The 19,813-nt window shown below is 49.8% G+C and overlaps 1 protein-coding gene across 1 annotated transcript; it reads left to right on the top strand.

Annotated features, from left to right (window-relative positions):
• The first annotated feature begins 636 nt into the window (after positions 1-636).
• Positions 637-2,355, top strand: GPR150 (G protein-coupled receptor 150). The gene has a single exon (XM_066277802.1). It carries the CDS (start codon positions 892-894, stop codon positions 2,167-2,169), a length of 1,278 nt encoding a protein of 425 aa, XP_066133899.1. The 5' UTR covers positions 637-891; the 3' UTR covers positions 2,170-2,355.
• Positions 2,356-19,813: the final 17,458 nt, after the last annotated feature.

Below are 19,813 nucleotides of genomic sequence, written 5' to 3' on the forward strand. Positions count from 1 at the left end.
CAGTTTGCCTATCAGGGGTCTAAGCAAATCCTCTCATTATTGGCCAGAGAAAGACATGTCTTTATCAAAGATTCATCTGTTGGGCTCCTCTTTGCTCAAAACGCTGTTAGGGCCTGACCTGTGGTGGCACAGTGGATAAAGTGTCAACCTGGAATGCTGAGGTCGCCGGTTCAAAACCCTGAACTTGCCTGGTCAAGGCACATATGGGAGTTGATGCTTCCTGCTCCTCCCACCTTCTCTCTCTCTAAAATAAATAAAGTCTTAAAAAATGAAAAAGAAAAAAACGCTGTTAGGTTTCTTTGTTCCTGTTTTTCTCCTGCTAGTGTAGGTCCACGGCACCTCAAATCTTGTTTTTAAAATCAAAACTCATTTCCTTTCTATTTATTTTTTTCCTAATAGCCATCAAGAAGCCATTTTGAGGGGTACAGACTCACTCAGGAGCTTCATTTTTTGGGTACTGGTTCTGGGTTAACTGAGCCTTTACAACTGGCCTAGCAGAGCTACCTCTGTCCAGATGTGCTCTATCGGTAAAGAGCGAACAGGGGAGGTCCCAAAGCAATCCCAGCGGTCTGTGGGAAGTAAACGTGGGGGCTTTGGCAGAGATCGGAAAGACAGACTGGATTGGAAGGGTAGGATCGTAGAAGGTGGAGAATAAGAATCATGTGTGTTCCTCAAGTGTACAACCCACATTCGAGTGACAAGTGACGAGAACAACCTATAAAAAACGAGTGCACATCTACCCGAATCCAGCTCTCTCTCTGTGCATGTGCGTTTTCAACTAACTTTGGGAACTCACAGATCCGGCATCGCGCCCCACGCAGCCTCACCTCCACCTTTGTTTCCCGCGCCCTACCTGCTGTCTTCGGTGTCTACTCTTCCTCCAAGCTAAGGATGGAGTATCCCCTCAGCCTCTCAACTCTGGCTCCGGCGCCCAACCTCTCCGTACCCATCTCGCTGGGCTGGGGTCTCAACCTGACTTCCGCACAAGAAATCCCGGCTGCAGGGCCACCGCCGCTGCCGTCAGGACAGCCCAGCCACCTGGTTGTCCTGGGGGTCATCCTGGTGGTGGCCCTGGCCGGCAACACCAAGGTACTGTGCCGCCTGTGTGGCGGCGGCGGACCCTGGCTGGGTCCCAAGCGTCGCAAGATGGACTTCTTGCTGGTGCAACTAGCCCTGGCAGACCTGTACGCGAGCGGCGGCACCGCGATGTCGCAGCTGGCCTGGGAGCTGCTGGGCGAGCCGCGTCGGTCGGCGGGAGACCAGGAGTGCCGCTTCGTGCAGCTCCTGCAGGTATCGGGCCGGGGCGCCTCTGCCCACCTGGTGGTGCTCATTGCCCTCGAGCGCCAGCGCGCCACGCGCTGTCCGCAGGGCCCGCCGCTGCCCGCGCGCGCCCTCGCCGCCCTGGGCTGGCTGCTGGCGCTGCTGCTCGCACTGCCGCCGGCCTTCGTGGTGCGCGGGGGAGGCCCCTCCGCACCCCCCGCGGCGTCCCCAGCCGCCCGCGCCTGGCCCGAGGAGCATCGCTGCCGCGGCATCTTCGCCTCCCTGCCGCGTTGGCACCTGCAGGTCTACTCGCTCTACGAGGCCGCTGCGGGATTCGCGGCGCCGGTCGCGATCCTGGGCGTCGCCTGCAGCCGCTTGATCCGCGCCCTGTGGCAGCGCCCGCCCCCGGCCCCGTCTGCTGCGGCGCGGCCGTCGGCGAGTCCCGGCCCAGCGCCCGCCCACAGTGCGCTGCCGCGCGCCAAAGTACGGAGCCTGAAGATGAGCCTGGTGCTTGCGCTGCTGTTCGTGGTTTTCGAACTGCCCTATTTTGCGGCCCGGCTGGCAGCCGCGTGGTCGTCCGGACCCGTGGGAGAGTGGGAAGCGGAGGACCTGGCGGTGGCGCTGCGCCTCGTGGGGGTGACGAACAGCGCCCTCAATCCCTTCGTCTACCTCTTCTTCCAGGCAGGCGACTCCCAGCCAGGGAGGCGGCTGTGGAAGCGCCTAGGCGCGCTCTGCTGCTCGCCGAAGGGAGTTTCGGAGGACGACGAAGGTGCCCGAGGCCAACAAGCACTCCGTCGCCACCGCTGGCCCCACCCTCACTATCACCACGCTCGGCGGGAGAAGGGCTGCGCACGCCCCCCGCCGCCGCGCCCCTGGCCGCGGCCCTGCTCCTGCGAAAGTGCGTTCTAGGTGGTCCGTGGCCAGAGACAGGCCACCTGTCGCCGCTGAACAGCCTCCCGGAGACGAGAGGCCTGTCGGGTTCAATCTAGATAACAACGGACACGAGGTTCTCCGAGAGAGTGACACTGAAACTGTCCCCATTTTTCCTTTGTTTATCCTATTTATTTTCTTCCTTTTAGTTCCTTTTCACATTTGCGCGAGGGAGCGAGCCATTGGGAAATTGTAAAAGCAGTCCAAGTTACAGTTATTTTTGAAGCTATCTATTTACGCTCCCATAGTTTTCTGGATAACATCATCTGTTATAGCTAAATTGCAAGCTTTTTATTATTTGCTGGGTTATCATCTATTTTTGCTTATTTTGAGCCATGTTTAAATCGAGTGTACTTTCGGAACCAGGCTTTCTTTCCAGGAGGCAAATCCCCACGTTGCTCTCCCTGAGGAATCCAGAAATTGTACCAGTGATGCTGTGAAAAGTGTAATCATGCTGTTACTTAAGAGCCACAGAATATCGGTAAAATAAAAACATTTCCCAGAGCACAGTTAGTACTGTGTTTTGTTTTTTAACATGGTAATGTGTTTTCTCAGGGAAAAAAAAAAATCAGTGTGGCCTTTATTTCCAGTTAAGCTTCCACTTCAATAGAAGCTGTGCTTGTAGGAGGGAGACATAAAAGCTAACCTTAGTCCCTTTCAAAAAATGCCCAGTGGCAGTAGAAAATTGTCTCTGTGCCCAGACCAGCCCCTACAGCGGAGATGCTGTCTGCAGGTGAAGCCTCAGCACAGTCCCCAGCAAACTAGAGAACACAAGCACCAAGGTGGTCCACTCACTGCCACAGGTGGGGGAGCCTCGTGGACATTTGCAGCTTGGGAAAGGAAGCTGCAACCTCAGAATGCTTCATGGACATATAAAACTCCCTTTGTTAAAAATGAAAGCTGTGTCTAGTGGTGTGGATTGCTGAGAACAAGTCAAAGAGTAGATTTAATTGGTACCCTGCTCTTACTTGTCCTTGGTTTCATAGCACTTGTAAACAATATATCTAGGCATTTATTTTCCAGTGTCTTTCAGCTGAGTATCTGCAAGCTTTACATTATTGTTATTTCCTGTGCATGCACAAATGCAGAACTAAGATGCATAAAGGGGCAAGCATTGGTAAAATTCACTTGCAGAGTCAATGCTCTCTCCGGGCTTTCTTTGTTTTATTCACTGATAATACATGCCAAACAAATAATACATGACATAAAGTAGGCACTCAACACATATTTGTTGAATAATTCATTATATGAGTCAGGCGTTGACAGAATGGATAAAAGATTTACAAAAAGAAATTGTCGTTAGGCTTGAACCTCCCTACTATTTTCCATAATGGCTGTACCAGTTTATATTTTTACCAGCAATGAATGAGGGTTCTTTTTTCTTCACAACCTCTCCAATAGTTGTTATTACTGTACTTGTCTTGTTGATAATAGCCATTTTGACAGGTGTGCAGTGGTATCTCATTATTAGTTTTGATTTGCATTTCTCTAATAGCTAGTGAAGATGAACATCTTTTCATATATCCATTGGCCATTTGTATGACTTCTTGGGAGAAGTGTCTGTTCAGATTCTCTGCCCATCTGTTAATTGGATTGTTTGTTTATTTGGTGTTGAGTTGTATGAGTTCTTTATATATTTTGGATATTAACGCCTTGTTGGAGCTGTTCTTTCTAAGTATTGTTTCCCATTTGGTTGGTTACCTTTTTGTTTTGTTGGCAGCTTCTTTTGCCGTGTAGAAGTTTTTAGTTTGACATAGTTCCATTCACTTATTTTTGCCTTTACTTCCTTGCTTTTGGGTTAAATTCATAAAATTTTCTCCAAGCATTAAGAGATTGAAAAAGACAATGAAATGGAAGTATATTCCATGCTCATGTTGGAAGAATCAACATAAAATGTCCATATTACCTAAAGCAATATACAGATTTAATGCAATCCCCATCAAAATACCAGTGACATTTTTCAAAGAAATAGAACAAAAAAATTATCATATTTGTATGGAACCACAAAAGACCTCAAATAGCCAAAGCAATCTTGAGAAAAAGAATGAATCTGGAGATATCACACTACCCAACTTCAAATTATACCTAAAAGTGTCAATAATCAAAATAGCAAGGTACTGGCCAAAAACAAAAAACAAAAACCAGACATACAGCACAATGAAACAGAATTGAGAACCCAGAAATAAACCCATGTGTGTATAGGCAAATGTTTAGACAAATGACCAAAAACATACAATAGAGAAAGAAAGCCTCTCAGTAAATTTATGCATGGGAATTTAACCTCGCAAAGCTGCCTGAGACTGCCGTGCAATGAAAAAGCATAGACAGCCTGTCCAGGCAGTGGCACAGTGGATAGAGCGTCGGACTGGGATGCAGAGGACCCAGGTTCAAGACCCCGAGGTCACCAGCTTGAGCGCGGGCTCATCTGATTTGAGCAAAAGCCCACCAGCTTGAACCCAAGGTTGCTGGCTCCAGCAAAGGGTTGCTCGGTCTGCTGAAGGCTCGTGGTCAAGGCACGTATGAGAAAGCAATCGCCCTGGGCTGTTGGCTCAGCGGTAGAGCGTCGGCCTGACGTGCGGGGGACCCGGGTTCGATTCCTGACCAGGGCGCACAGGAGAAGCGCCCATTTGCTTCTCCACACCCCCCCCCCTCCTTCCTCTCTGTCTCTCTCTTCCCCTCCCGCAGCCAAGGCTCCATTGGAGCAAAGATGGCCCGGGCACTGCGGATGGCTCCTTGACCTCTGCCCCAGGCGCTAGAGTGGCTCTGGTCACAACAGAGCGACCCCTCGGAGGGGCAGAGCATCGCCCCCTGGTGGGCATGCCGGGTGGATCCCGGTCGGGCGCATGCGGGAGTCTGTGTGACTGTCTCTCCCAGTTTCCAGCTTCAGAAAAATACAAAAAAAAAAATAATAAATAAAAAAAAAGAAAGCAATCAATGAACAACTAAGGTGTTGCAACGTGCAACAAAAAAACTAATGATTGATGCCTCTCATCTCTCTCCATTCCTGTCTGTCTGTCCCTGTCTATCCCTCTCTCTGACTCACTCTGTCTCTGTAAAAAAATTAATTAATTAAAAAAAGAAAAAGAAAAAGCATAGACAGGAAGGCCCAGCTACTCAGCCATCCCAGTTGGGCCCCACTCCCAGAAGACCCTCCAGCTAAATGCGCTGGTATAAGTGACCGCAGGGGAAACCAGTAGGAAAACTACTGAGCTAACCCACACGCTTGTGAGAAATAATAAAGCGTAGTCTGTATATACTGGGTTAGTTTGTTTCACAGCAATAGATAACTGAACAATGGGTAGATTAGTAAAATGGTGTTGATTCCTTAAAAATGGAAGTCATAGGACCAGATATCAGAAGATCTGGGTTATAGTCTCCAACCACATACAAATTGGGATATTTAACTGCTTACTGTACAGTTTGATGAGGTTTCACACCAGTTTCAAGTGAGAGAAACCCAAGGGTATGGTCAAACTCAGGGGACAGAGTTAGGGTCCCAACCTTAACCCCTGGAGACTCAGGAGAGTCGGTGGTATAATTCCAGTCTGCGGGCAGGAAAAGACCCACGTCCCAAGTCAGTAGTCAGGCAGAGAGAGTGCCTCTCTCTTTTTCCACCTTTTGTTCTACTCAGACTCTCATTTTGGGAGTGGGCAATCTGCTTAACTCAATTTCCCAATTCAAATGCTAATTTCTTCCATGAACCTTCTCACAGGCACAATATATAACATTTAACCATATATCTGGGAATCCCATGGCCCAGTCAAGTTAACACATAAAATTAACCATCACAAGAAACTATGAGGTCTCCTTATAACTTCATTTCTAACGGAAAGTATCAAATGTCTATACTTTTTTTTACTTATTTTTTTCCCGAAAGTGCTCTAAATGATATGTAATGTTATCTTATTAAGCATAGAAGGATACAGAAGATTGGAAATTAAGCCTGTGTCATCATTCATGAAGTTACACTAAGAGAAAGGATTTGGGTACTGAACATCCAAGAATCACATTGCAAGCTACAACATTCATTCTTTTGACCAATGAAGTCATACCACTGTTAAAAGAATAAGACCCTGGCTAGTTGGCTCAGCGTAGAGCATGGGCCCAGCGCGTGGAAATCCTGGGTTCAATTCCCAGAAAGGGCACATAGGAGAGGCACCCATCTGCTTCTCCACCCTTCCCCCTCTCCTTCCTCTCTGTCTCTCTCTTCCCCTCCTGCAGCAAAGGCTCCACTTGGAGCAAAGTTGGCCCGGGTGCTGAGGATGGCTCTATGGTCTCTACCTCAGACACTAGAATGGCTCTGGTTGCAAGGGAGCAATGCCCCAGATGGGCAGAGCATCGCCCCCTAGTGGGCATGCTGGGTGGATCCCGGTGGGGCGCATGTGGGAGTCTGTCTGTCTCCCTCCCCGCTTCTCACTTCAGAAAAATACAAAAAAAAACCACAAAATGAGAACCGGTCCCTGGTGGCTCAGTGGATAGAGCACTGACCTGGCATAGGGGCATTCCGGTTCAATTCTCAGTCAGGGCATACAGGAGAAGTGACCATCTGCTTCTCTCCCTCTTCCCCTCTGGCAGCCAGTGACTTGATTGATTCGGGCATGACCCTGGACATTGAGGATTGCTCAGATGACCCAGCACATCAGCTGCAGTAAATAAAAATAGCTTGGTACTCAAGCATGAACCCCAGATGAGGTGGCCGGGTAGATCCCAGCTGGGGCGCATGTGGGAGTCTGCCTCACTATCTCCCTTCTTCTCACCTAAAAAAAAGAAAAGAATTAGACTTGCTTTATTGCAAATCATACAGCAAACATTTCTTTAGCTGGATGAAAATTAAAGTATATTTTAAATTTTAAAAAGACTATTCTTCATATTTGTCATTATTGTATATTTTTAACTAGAGTCACTAAGAGCCTACCTTAGGCTACCATGTTCTAGAACAGGGGTCTCAAACTCGCGGTCCGCTGAACAATTTTGTGCGGCCCGCAGACTAATCCATGAAGTTCAAAATATTTTGGATAAAATTAAGTAAGCCTAGGGGCCTACTTGTATTTTTCATTTCTCTAGCATCCTAGCTAGATATTAGCTTAGTTAACAGCAGTTGTGATGCGAACTACAGTTTCTGGTCGTTTTGTGACACTGAGTAAACTGCATGTACGATTGTGCTTGTTGTACTGATTTTTTTTTTGTTTTCAACTGCAGTGAGAAAAGTGTTGCGTAACAGTTGCCTTTTGTAGACCTAGTGCGGCCCGCCGAACGGCTGTGATCTTGCTCTGCGGCCCACATGCTGAGTTGAGTTTGAGACCCCTGTTCTAGAATATACTTTGTGAAGTAGCAGATGCTTCTTTATTAATATATTATAAAGGAAAAAATAGTTTCATACTTAAATGTTTGGAACCCTAGGTTAAATAGGGGGTAAAGCCAGTAGGCACGGCCATCACCACAGCCTCCTGGCCCATGCAGGTTCGCATTTGATTCGGACAGACGGTAATGAAACAACGGAGCCAAGAACTGGTGGGCCATTACCTTTAATCCTAGCTTGCACCCAGCAGGCAAGTAAAAACACACAATGGGCTCCAAAACCTACTCATTCAGTGCTCACAAAGCTACTGACTTATCCAAGTTTCCTAGAATCAAAGGTGTCTAGCCCACTAGCCTTATTCACCTCTGTTCCCCATCTCCTTCTCTCTGCACAAACTCTGTACAAACTAGCTTCTCCTATAGCAGTCCACCTTGGCTGCTTCTCTCCTCTCCTCCACGTGGCCTTTCTTTGCTCTCCTCTCTGCTCTCTCCTCTAATGCTAATCTCAGGAACTGAGAGAGCAAGCTCCCAGTCTGCCCCACTTTATAGTGTAGAAACCAAAACCTTTAATCCAATATACAAACAAGAAAGTCACTGATACAAAGTCACTTATCTGAGGCATAATGGGATTCCACATAAGAGTGCACCACCCCACATCAAAAAGGATGGGAGCCTGACCTGTGGTGGCGCAGTGGGATAAAGCGTCGACCTGGAAGTGCTGAGGTTGCTGGTTCAAAACCCTGGGCTTGCCTGGTCAAGGCACATATGGGAGTTGATGCTTCCTGCTCCTCCCCCCCCTCTCTGTATCTCCTCTCTCTCTCTCTCTCTCTCTCTCTCTCTCTCTCTGTCTCTCCCTCTCCTCTCTAAAATGAATAAATAAATTAATTAATTTTTAAAAAAGACTACATCCTTTGATTCACCTTTAAAAAAAAAAAGGATGGGAAAGGCTTAGTCCTAAAACCAAGCCCAAGGCTACAAGGATCCTGCCTGCCCACAGCCCGTGCCCAACACACATTCATATAATCACACCCAGTCCAAGCAAGAAGGGCAACCAATCACCTGGGTGACGGGCTTCCATGTGGGCAACGCCATCTTTAACAAAGTAAACATAATATATTTTATCTGCCCAACATAGGGTTTATCCTTTTTGACTTTTTATTACAAAATATACATAAAAAGTTGAAGAAGAATACAAAAGAATACTCACATATTCACCTCTGAGCTTCAACAGTTCACATTTTAAAATGTGAACATTGTTAAATATATAAAGTTGCTGTTTTTGAATAAGTTGTAAATTAGTTGCAAACATCATATCATTACATTTCACCTCTGAAAACTCAAATGCATCTGGTAAGACATGCTTGCATAAAAAGCATATGACACTCAAGAAAATTAACATTAGTTTCCTAATATCATCTAATACCCAGTCCATATTCAAATTTTACCTTCTGTCCTCAATATAACTTGTAGAGATTTTTTTCTTTTGAACAAATATATAATTACAATCCATACTTATATTAGATTGTTATGGCTCTTTAGTCTCTTTACTCTAAAACAGCTTCCTTGTCCTTTTTTAAAATAAATGTATTGTGAGTTTTGGGGGTTTTTTTTTGTATTTTTCCAAAGCTGGAAATGGGGAGGCAGTCAGAAAGACTCTCGCATGCACCTGTCCAGGATCCACCTGGCATGCGCACCTGGGGGCGATGCTCTGCCCATCTGGGGCGTTGCTCTGCTGCAACCAGAGCCATTCTAGCACCTGAGGCAGAGGCCACAGAGCCATCCTCAGTGCCCGGGCCAACTTTGCTCCAGTGGAGCCTTGGCTGCGGGAGGGGAAGAGAGAGAGAGAGAGGAAGGAGAGGGGGAGGGGTGGAGAAGCAGATGGGCGCTTCTCCTGTGTGCCCTGGCCGGGAATTGAACCCAGGACTCCCGCACGCCAGGCCAACGCTCTACCACTGAGCCAACCGGCCAGGGACAAAGGTATTGTGTTTTAAGAGACCAAGTAAATTGTCTGGAAAAATATCCCACATTATTAATTTTTCTTAATATTTCCTTTTTTTTTTTTTTCATTTTTCCAAAACTGGAAATGGGGAGGCAGTCAGACAGACTCCGGCATGCACCCAACCGGGGTCCACCTGGCATGCCCACCAGGGGGCGATGTTCTGCCCCTCTGGGGCATCGCTCTGTTGCATCCAGAGCCATTCTAGCGCCTGAGGCAGAGGCCACAGAGCCATCCCCAGCACCCGGGCCATCTTTGCTCTAATGGAGCCTCAGCTGCAGGAGGGGAAGAGAGAGACAGAGAGGAAGGAGAGAGGGAGGGGTGGAGAAGCAGATGGGCGCTTCTCCTGTGTGCCCTGCTGGGAATCGAACCCAGGACTCCTGTACGCCAGGCCGACGCTCTACCGCTGAGCCAACCGGCCAGGGCCAATATTTCCTTATGGTTTGTATATGGCCAGTAGCCACAGTCACCAGCCACCTGGCCCGTGCAGGTTCACATTTGATTCGGACAGATGGTAATGAAACAACGTAGCCAGGAACTGGTGGGCCATTACCTTTAACCCTAGCTTGCACCTGGTGGGCAAAAAATATACACAGTGGGAAGACACTTCCCTTTCCTTTCAGGGCTCCCAAAGCCACTGACTCATCCGAGTTTCCTAGAATCAAAGGTTTCTACCTCACCAGCCTTATTCACCTCTGTTCCCCTTCTCCTTCTCTCTGCACAAACTCTGCAGGACTCCGCCATCTTGGCTGCCTCTCCTATGCAATGCTAATTTCAGGAACTGAGAGAGCAAGCCCCCAGTCTGACCCATTTTATAGTGCAGAAATCAAAACCTTTAATCCAATATTCAAATAAGAAAGTCCCCCCCTGGCCGGTTGGCTCAGTGGTAGACTGTCGGCCTGGCGTGCAGAAGTCCCGGGTTTGATTCCCAGCCAGGGCACACAGGAGAAGCGCCCATCTGCTTCTCCACCCCACCCCCTCTCCTTCCTCTCTGTCTCTCTCTTCCCCTCCCGCAGCCAAGGCTTCATTGAAGCAAAGATGGCCTGGGCGCTGGGGATGGCTCTGTGGCCTCTGCATCAGGCGCTAGAGTGGCTCTGGTCGCAACAGAGTGACCCCCCGGAGGGGCAGAGCATCGTCCCCTGGTGGGCAGAGCGTCGCCCCCTGGTGGGCGTGCCAGGTGGATCCTGGTCAGGCGCATGCGGGAGTCTGTGTGACTGTCTCTCCCTGTTTCCAGCTTCAGAAAAATACAAAAAAAAAAAAAAGTCCCTAATACAAAGTCACTTATCTGCGGCATAAATGGGATTCCTCATAAGAGTGCACCACCCCACATCATGCAATAGTCAAGGGTGTGGAGAAAAGCTCAGTGTTGAGAAGATCTTCGGATTAAAAGATGGTGGGAGCCCTGGCCGGTTGGTTCAGCGGTAGAGCGTTGGCCTAGCGTGTGGAGAACCAGGGTTCGATTCCCGGCCAGGGCACACAGGAGAAGCGCCCATTTGCTTCTCCACCCCTCCCCCTCTCCTTCCTCTCTGTCTCTCTCTTCCCCTCCCGCAGCCAAGGCTCCATTGGAGCAAAGATGGCCTGGGCGCTGGGGATGGCTCTGTGGCCTCTGCCTCAGGTGCTAGAGTGGCTCTGGTCACAACATGGCGACGCCCAGGATGGGCAGAGCATCGCCCCCTGGTGGGCAGAGCTTCGCCCCATGGTGGGCGTGCTGGGTGGATCCCGGTCGGGCGCATGCGGGAGTCTGTCTGTCTCTCCCTGTTTCCAGCTTCAGAAAAATGAAAAAAAAAAAAAAAAAAAAAAGATGGTGGCAAAATCCTAGTCTTAAAACTGTGATAAGGTGCCAAAGAACTGTAAAACTTAGTATTGGCCATGCCATTTTAAAGAGGAGAAGTCAGGCTTCTTGCCCCCTCCTTTCTGTGGAGAATGGAGGGAGAAGAATGTGAGAGCTTCCTGGTTTACAAGGACATACTACGTACTGAGATAAGAAATCCCCTTTTACCAAGAGGCTTAAAAGTCATTCTATGATATAGCCCAAGCGTTCAGAGAGATTTTGTAAATACAATTTGTATACTTGTGTGTGATTTACACCAGCTCAAGATGGCTGATCGCATTCCTGCTTAGGAAGGGCTATTATATTGTAAATAGAGAGGTTTTTGTACTAGGTTTTGAATGGAAGAAGGAAGGAGACTTGGACCCCCTCCCTTCCCCACATCTGTGAGGAAGAAGGTAAACAGCCAGGAATGTGGGAGAGGGAGGAGAGATTTGAGTAGCCCTTTCCTCTCCCCTTTCTTTCTCCTCAATGGGCGATTTACAAAAGCTTATCGTCTGACATCATGTAGGCCCCCTCCCATCCTGAAATCATGTGATTGACATATGTACCTTTAGACAAAGGGATCATGAGACCACTCCCCCTTGCTTGAGAAGCCTGCATTCTGTAACATTTTATATGCTTTCTGGTAATCATCCCTCTTGAAATCCTTTATATGTATAAAAACTCGTAAACCAATCAAACGGGACTAGCTTCTTTGGTTTCCAAGTCTTAGGTTTCATTTCTTTAACCTGCCAGCATCAGTTTCGTTTCAGGGCTTGTGGCAGGTGACTGTTGGTCAAATAAGTTTGTAAATATGATATATATGTTTGCTCGCTTATAGTTTGCATTGGGTGTAGGGGACAGGCTGTAAGCAGGCAGGGTGGTTATAGCCTAAGGCTTAGTTTTAAGACTAAGCTTTTCCCCACACCTTTGACTGTTGCGTGATGTGGGTTGGTACACTCTCATGAGGAATCACATTATGCCTCAGATAAGTGACTTTGTATTAGAGACTTCCTTGTTGTATATTGGATTAAAGGTTTTGATTTCTATACTGTAAAGTGGGGCAGACCAAGAGCTTGCTCTCTCGGTTCCTGCTATCACTATTGCAGGGACCTCCCTGATCCTTTGACTGTTAAGCCTAATCCGGAGGGACTCAAAACACTGAAGACACGAACAAAATCCGTCGATTTCACACCAAAGCTTTATTGACTAGCTTGGCCAAGTGGCGGCACCTCCAACAGAAATCTGAGGGAGAGCACGCCACCCTGTGTTCTACTTAGTTTTTATAGTTTTGCAAGCGGGAAGTACAGAAGCAAAAATTGTAATTAGGAGCCCTTTACCACTATTGGTTATAGTCATATGTCCTTTAACATGATAGGACCATGTTCAATTTGCAAGCCATACATCATTTTGGAGAAAACAAAATTTACAAGTCAACACAATGATAGAAAGATGTCTCTTTACATATTAAGAGACATTCCTATATTTTCAAATGTTTACCCTCCATCTCTTTGTCCAGAGTCACACACATTAACTATATGCATTCATATGGGAGAGGTAGTTTCCGTGGGGACAAATGCCCGCAAATGGCTCATTACTATAAGAAAAGGTTTATTTTGGCTTTTCTCTTCCTGCACCTGGCTAGCCATTCACCCCTTTCCCCACAGGTGTGGCGGAATGTCAGGGAATCCATGTTTTCCTTCCCTTTGCATTTACAATACAATGCCAAGGGCCATCCTGGTTTTATGCCAATCACACAGTACAGAGATTATTCACAAAATTTCTCTGCACACCTTAACCCAAATTAATAAAATGTTCTTCAAGCCTCTTAAAATATTAATATTGATTCTGTAGCTTTTGGTACCGTACAACACCTGCGGGTGAGGTGGCGCAGTGGCTCCTCAGAGCTCCTCATTCCCCCCTCTGAATGGGAGGATAAGACGTGATATCTACCAAGGGGAGAGGCTGGTAGGTGGGCTGAAATGTAGGTTGAAGGACCAGGAGGTTGGCGGCCCCTAGCTCGCATTTGACCAGGGTGGCCACCATGCGTAGAACACAGGGGCCGATCAGGAGCAAGGCAAGGAGCACCTCGCCTCACCTTGTCGTGGATTTCCTGTAGAGCTTCTTCAAAGGCCTTCAAGTGAGAACTAAGTTGTGATTTAGTGAGTGCTGGAGTTAGCTCTAGGCCTATATGAGGGACAATTGGGGGGTCCCTGCCAAAGAGGATTTGGTAAGGAGAAAACCCATGTGTCCTCGGGGTGCACCCAGCCCTCAGGAGGGCGTAGGGAAGCGCTTCCACCCAACCTAAGCCAGTCTCCAGATGAATTTTTGTGACCATTTCCTTTATGGTCCTATTACACCTCTCTACCTGTCCTGAACTCTGAGGCCTATATGCACAGTGTAATTTCCAATCTATTCCTAACACCTTAGCAAGGACTTTTGATATTTCGGCCGTGAAGGCCGGGCCATTGTCGGACCCCAGGAAAAAGGGAAGGCCAAATCTGGGGATTATTTCCTGTAGCAGTGCCTTTGCTACTGTGGATGCATTCTCTCTCTGAGTTGGGTAGGCTTCTGGCCATCCTGTAAAAGTGTCTACAAGCACTAGTAGGTAGCGGTACCCGTATTTGCCGGGCTTCATCTCAGTAAAGTCCACTTCCCAGTGTTCTCCCGGGGTTGTTCCCCAATATCTGATTCCAGACGTCCCAGGGCCTCTGCCAGCATTGACCTGTAGGCAGGCCTGACATCGGCCAGCAACTTGTTCGGCCAGTCTGCGTACATGTGGAATCTGGAACCGGGGTGACACCAGGGTTTGCAGCTTCTTTCCACTTAGGTGCGTTGCTCCGTGGATTTCCTCAAGAAGCTTTTCACCTAGGGCAGCGGTTCTCAACCTGTGGGTCGCAACCCCGGCGGGGGTCGAACGACCAAAACACAGGGGTCACCTGTATAATAAATATGTATATTCCGATGGCTTTAGGTGACCCCTGTGTTTTGGTCATTCGACCCCCATCGGGGTCGCGACCCACAAGTTGAGAACCGCTGACCTAGGGGCTGTGGTAGGGCTACCTTACCTTGGGAGTTCTTCCACCATCCGCTTGAGAAAGTCCAACCCTCTCGTTAGTATATCTCTTGTTCTTCTTTGGAGTAAGCTGGCTTTTCCTGGATGGTGGGTTCTATGGCGAGGAGGAGAATTCGAGCGGCGACCTCCCTGGTGGCGGGGTCTGCATGCCTGTTACCGTGAGCTTGAGGGGAGTCCCCTTTTTGATGTCTGGGGCAATGGATGATTGCCACTCGCTTTGGGAACCAGAGGGCTGAGGATTTCCTCTTTATTCTTGATTTCTTTTCCTGCTGAGGTGAGAAGCCCTCTGTTCTGGTAGATTTGTCCGTGGATGTGGGCTGTGGCGAAGGCATATCAGCTGTCTTTGTAGATGTTGGCTACCTCGCCTCGTGACAGTTCTAAGGCTTTGGTCAGGGCAATTAATTCTGCCTTCTGGGCTGAGGTACCCTGGGGTAGGGCTGAACTCCAGAGGATTGTCCCATCTCCTGAGACCACAGCCACTCCTGCCAGTCGACGGCCCTCCCGGACAAAGCTGCTGCTGTCCGTATAAATGTCCTTTTCCCCAGGGATAGCCTCATCCTTAAGGTCCTCTCTGGTTCCCTGTGGCCCGTTCAGAACCTCTATGCAATCATGTTCTGGTCGGTTCCCTGTTCCTTCTGGCAGCAACATAGCTGGATTCAATCCTCCTACAGTCTCGAAGGTGATCCGGGGTATTTCTAGGAGCCAACCCTGATAATGAATGAGACGGGAATTCGAGAGCCATTTCCCTGACGCCTGGGTGAGAATTGGTGCCAGCGAATGGGAAGTGATGATTGTGAGGCTCTGCCCTAAGGTTAACTTGTCCGCCTCTCGCGCCAGGGCTGCCGCCGCCGCTAGATGTCGCAAGCAGGTTGGCCAGCCTCTTGCGACGGAGTTGAGCATTTTTGAGAGGTAGGCTATGGGACGCTTCCAGGGTCCTAGCTTTTGGGTAAGCATGCCAACAGCGGACCCTCCTTTTTCAGTCACATAGAGATCAAAAGGCTTTTCTAATTCAGGCAGCGACAAAGTGGGGGGCTAACCAGAGCTGTTTTCAGATCCTTAGAAGCCTGGGCACACTCCGGGGTCCACCGGAGAGGCCCATCCTCTTTCATGGCTTCGTACAGGGGTTTCGCTATGTGGGCAAAACAAGAATCCAGATTCTGCAGTACCCCACTGTGCCCAGGAGTTCTCGAAGCTGTCGCTTGCTCACAGGGACCTGGAGGGCCTGGATGACTCGAGCCCTTGACTCAGCTGACGCCCGCGTCCCTTGGCTGACTACGTATCCTAGATATCGGATAGTTTTCTGGCAAATCTGGGCCTTTTTCCAAGAGACCCTATATCCCCGGTCCTTAGGGCCTGCGGTAGCCCCTCTGCAGCCCCCGCGCACCCCCTAGGCTTGGTGCTGCTGCCAGCAGGCCGTCCACATGCTGGAGGGCAATTGCTTCAGAGTGTGCCACCCGGACGGGACCAGGTCGTCCACATGCTGGAGGACAATTGCTTCAGGGTGTGCCCCCCAGATGGGACCAGGTCGTCCACATGCTGGAGGGCAAGTGCTTCAGGGTGTGCCACCCGGACCGGGACCAGGCCGTCCACATGCTGGAGGGCAATTGCTTCAGGGTGTGCCCCCCGGACGGGACCAGGCCGTCCACATGCTGGAGGGCAAGTGCTTCAGGGTGTGCCCCCCGGACGGGACCAGGTCGTCCACATGCTGGAGGGCAAATGCTTCAGGGTGTGCCACCCGGACCGGGACCAGGCCGTCCACATGCTGGAGGGCAAGTGCTTCAGGGTGTGCCCCCCGGACGGGACCAGGCCGTCCACATGCTGGAGGGCAAGTGCTTCAGGGTGTGCCCCCCGGACGGGACCAGGCCGTCCACATGCTGGAGGGCAAGTGCTTCAGGGTGTGCCCCCCGGACGGGACCAGGTTGTCCACATGCTGGAGGGCAAGTGCTTCAGGGTGTGCCCCCCGGACGGGACCAGGTCGTCCACATGCTGGAGGACAATTGCTTCAGGGTGTGCCCCCCGGACGGGACCAGGTCGTCCACATGCTGGAGGGCAAGTGCTTCAGGGTGTGCCCCCCGGACGGGACCAGGTCGTCCACATGCTGGAGGACAATTGCTTCAGGGTGTGCCCCCCGGACGGGACCAGGTCGTCCACATGCTGGAGGGCAAGTGCTTCAGGGTGTGCCACCCGGACCGGGACCAAGTCTCGCCAGTGCCTCTCCAAACAAGGTCGGAGGATTCTTGAACCCTTGAGGTAATCGGGTCCATGTTAATTGACCGGAGTCACCCGTGTCAGGATCTGCCCACTCAAAGGCGAACAGGGCCTGGCTCTGCGGAGCCAGGGCTATGGTGAAGAAAGCATCCTTTAAATCTAGGACCGAGAACCATGCTAAATTGGGTGACAACTGTCCCAGGAGGGTGTGTGGGTTTGGCACCACCGGGTGGATGGTTTCTGTCCGGGCGTTTACTTCCCTAAGATCCTCGACCGGCCTGTAGTCATTTGTGTCCCCTTTACGTACCAGCAGCAGCGGAGTGTTCCAGGGGGATTGGCATTCAGTTAAAATCCCCGCCTCTTTCGGTCGGCGGATATGGACGGCTCTCCCCCGCCTGGCCTTGGGCCTAACCGGGTACTGCGTACTCACACCAGTACCGCCTGGGCTTTCAGAGCCACGATGAAGGGCGGGTGGTGGCTCGCTAGCCCAGGCGGGTTATCCTCCGCCCACGCTTTGGGGAATTGAGTCCTCCACTGTCCGTCCGCCTGGGCCCGGTTACCGGTTCATTCAGGCGGTGCTCCTCCACCAGCGGCAGGGTGAATGTAATTGTCTCCGGTTTGTTGAAAGCGATGGCTCCTGTACCCCCTTGGAACGTGATGGAGGCACTCACTTTCCGCAGTAGGTCTCGTCCCAGCAGGGGGTAGGGGCAGTTGGGCATTACTATGAACGAATGAGTGACTAACCCTCGTCCCAGGTCCACCGTCGGGCCGTGGTCCAAGGATATCTGTCGGCTTTCCCTGTAGCCCCTTGCACGGAGATCGTGTTCTTGGAGAGGGGCCCCAGGGGTTCTTTCAGGACAGAGTGTTCCGCCCCCGTGTCCACAAGGAAGGATACGGGTTTTCCACGTACTTGGACTGTGATCATGGGCTCGAGGGGGTTTAGTGGAATTGAGCCCCGGCCCCATCAGTCCTCTTCCTCAAACAGAAGGGCTTTGGGTTTTTGGTTTTTTTTAATAAATAAATTTTTATTAATTTTAATGGGGCGACATCAATAAGTCAGGATACATATATTCAAAGAAAACATCTCTAGGTTATCTTGTCATTCAATTATGTTGTATACCCATCACCCAAAGTCAGATTGTCCTCCGTCACCTTCTATCTAGTTTTCTTTGTGCTCCTCTCCCTCCCCCTTCCCCTCTCCCTCCTTCCCTCCCCCCCATAACCACCACACTCTTGTCCATGTCTCTTAGTCTCGTTTTTATGCCCCACCAATGTATGAAATCATGCAGTTCTTGGTTTTTTCTGATTTACTTATTTCACTCTGTATAATGTTATCCAGATCCCACCATTTTGTTGTAAATGATCCGATGTCATCATTTCTTATGGCTGAGTAGTATTCCATAGTGTATATGTGCCACATCTTCTTTATCCAGTCTTCTATTTTTTTTTACAGTGAGGGGGCTTTGGGTTTTTGTCCCTGGCTGCCCATTACTTTTCCTTTCGACTTGGGCCAATCCCGCTTGAAGTGGCCGTGCTCGCGGCAGTAGACACATTGATTCTTTCCTAGGGGCTCTCTGCAGCTATGCGGTTTCCCGCGGCTATGCTGCTTTCCGTCGCCCTGCTTTGTTACAATCCCTTGTTCTTGTAGGGCCATCACTAGGGACCAGTTTGTCTTTTTCGCCGCTTTTACTGCTTCAGTGTCCCTATTGTTATATACCCAAGTGGCTATGCTGCCTAATTTTTCCCTAGTTTCCCCATCAAATCCCTCTAATTTCTGTAACTTTTTTCTAATGTCTGGGGCCAACTGGGTAACAAATGCTAGGTTAACCGCACACCTATTGGGTTCCGCATCGGGATCGATGGGAGTCCAGATGCGATATGCCTCTAGTAGCTGCTCTAAGAATACAGCAGGGGATTCCTGCGGTCCCTGCGTTACTTCACTTACTTTGGTCAAATTTGTGGGTTTGCGAGCTGCTGCTCGCATCCCGACCAGGAGATACCGGCGGTCAGCTGTGAGCGCATCCCTACCATCTCCGTCGTTGGGGTCCCAGTTAGGTCTCTCAGTGGGGAGTGCCGCTTCTAGGGCTGCCTGGCCCACCGGGGTCTGGGGCTTCCTGGCCCGCCAGGAAAGCACGTCTTGCTTCGGCATGGATACGCTCCCACTGCTCTGTTGTGAACAGGACCTGCAACAACTGCTGGCAATCGTCCCACGTTGGTCTATGTGTATGAAAAATAGACTCAAGAAAGGCAGTTAATGCTTGGGGTTTCTCCTCAAAGGAAGGGTTTTGGTGCTTCCAGTTGTACAGGTCAGAAGTGGTGAAAGGCACATACACAAAAGCACCCCCGGGGACCCCTCTGAGGGGCAGGAGGGTGGACTCCTGCCTCCCGGCAGGGCTTACCTCACTATCCCTGTCCTCCCCTTGGTAAGGGGTGCCCTGCCTAGTGTGCGCGGGGGAAAAAGAGGGGCTCGGGATGAGGCTCCCTGTTCTCCTCAGCTGGAGATTCCCTCTCTGGCTCATCTGGGGGATTCGGGGTTTCTTCCTGTGGTGGAGGCTCCCGATATGGAGGGGGCTGCAAAAGGAGCTCATCTTCTGGTGCGCTAGGCAGGACTGCCGGCCTGGGTTCTTCTCGGGGCCTGGCCACTCTAGTTATTAACACCCTTTCAGGGAGCACTACTTCCTTTCAGGGAGTGCCGGGGTCCAGCCCCGGGGGGAATCCAGGGGTCCCACAGGAAGAGACGGCGTCGGCACGAATCGAGTGAGAGAGCCGAATTCTTTTCTTTCTCTTTATTCTCTAGTTAGCATTTACTGCCAGGCATCTCTGCCAAATGCTGGTCTAGCTTTCTTTTTATGCACACACACTAAGTTACAATCACATAGTATTTTGTTTCACTATGGTTACATATTTCCAGATAACAGTTAATTCATATCTATAAGCTACAAATCAGGTGGTAAGTCATTCAAAGTGCAGATATACAATAACTTGAATAGCAATAACAATATCAGTACAAACTTCTAAAAGATTAGTACTAATTAATAACTCTACTGTTGTTGTGAGTCAAGGGCGCAGAGAGAGATTAGCAGATGAAATCATCAAGGACGAGCAAAGGACCACCACTTGCTCAGGCAAATGGCCTTGAGTTTATGCAGTGTCCTAACTTTTCTCACAAAACTTCAAAAGGCTTGCTTATTAAGAAATTGGCATAACATCAAGAGTAACTTTTGCTTAAAGACAT

The sequence above is a fragment of the Saccopteryx bilineata genome, chromosome 4 (genome assembly GCF_036850765.1).
Source record: "Saccopteryx bilineata isolate mSacBil1 chromosome 4, mSacBil1_pri_phased_curated, whole genome shotgun sequence".
Taxonomy (NCBI): domain Eukaryota; kingdom Metazoa; phylum Chordata; class Mammalia; order Chiroptera; family Emballonuridae; genus Saccopteryx; species Saccopteryx bilineata.

Bases quoted from the DNA above. Each gene is read 5' to 3' on its own strand.
- GPR150 (XM_066277802.1), top strand. From the start codon at position 892: ATGGAGTATCCCCTCAGCCTCTCAACTCTGGCTCCGGCGCCCAACCTC.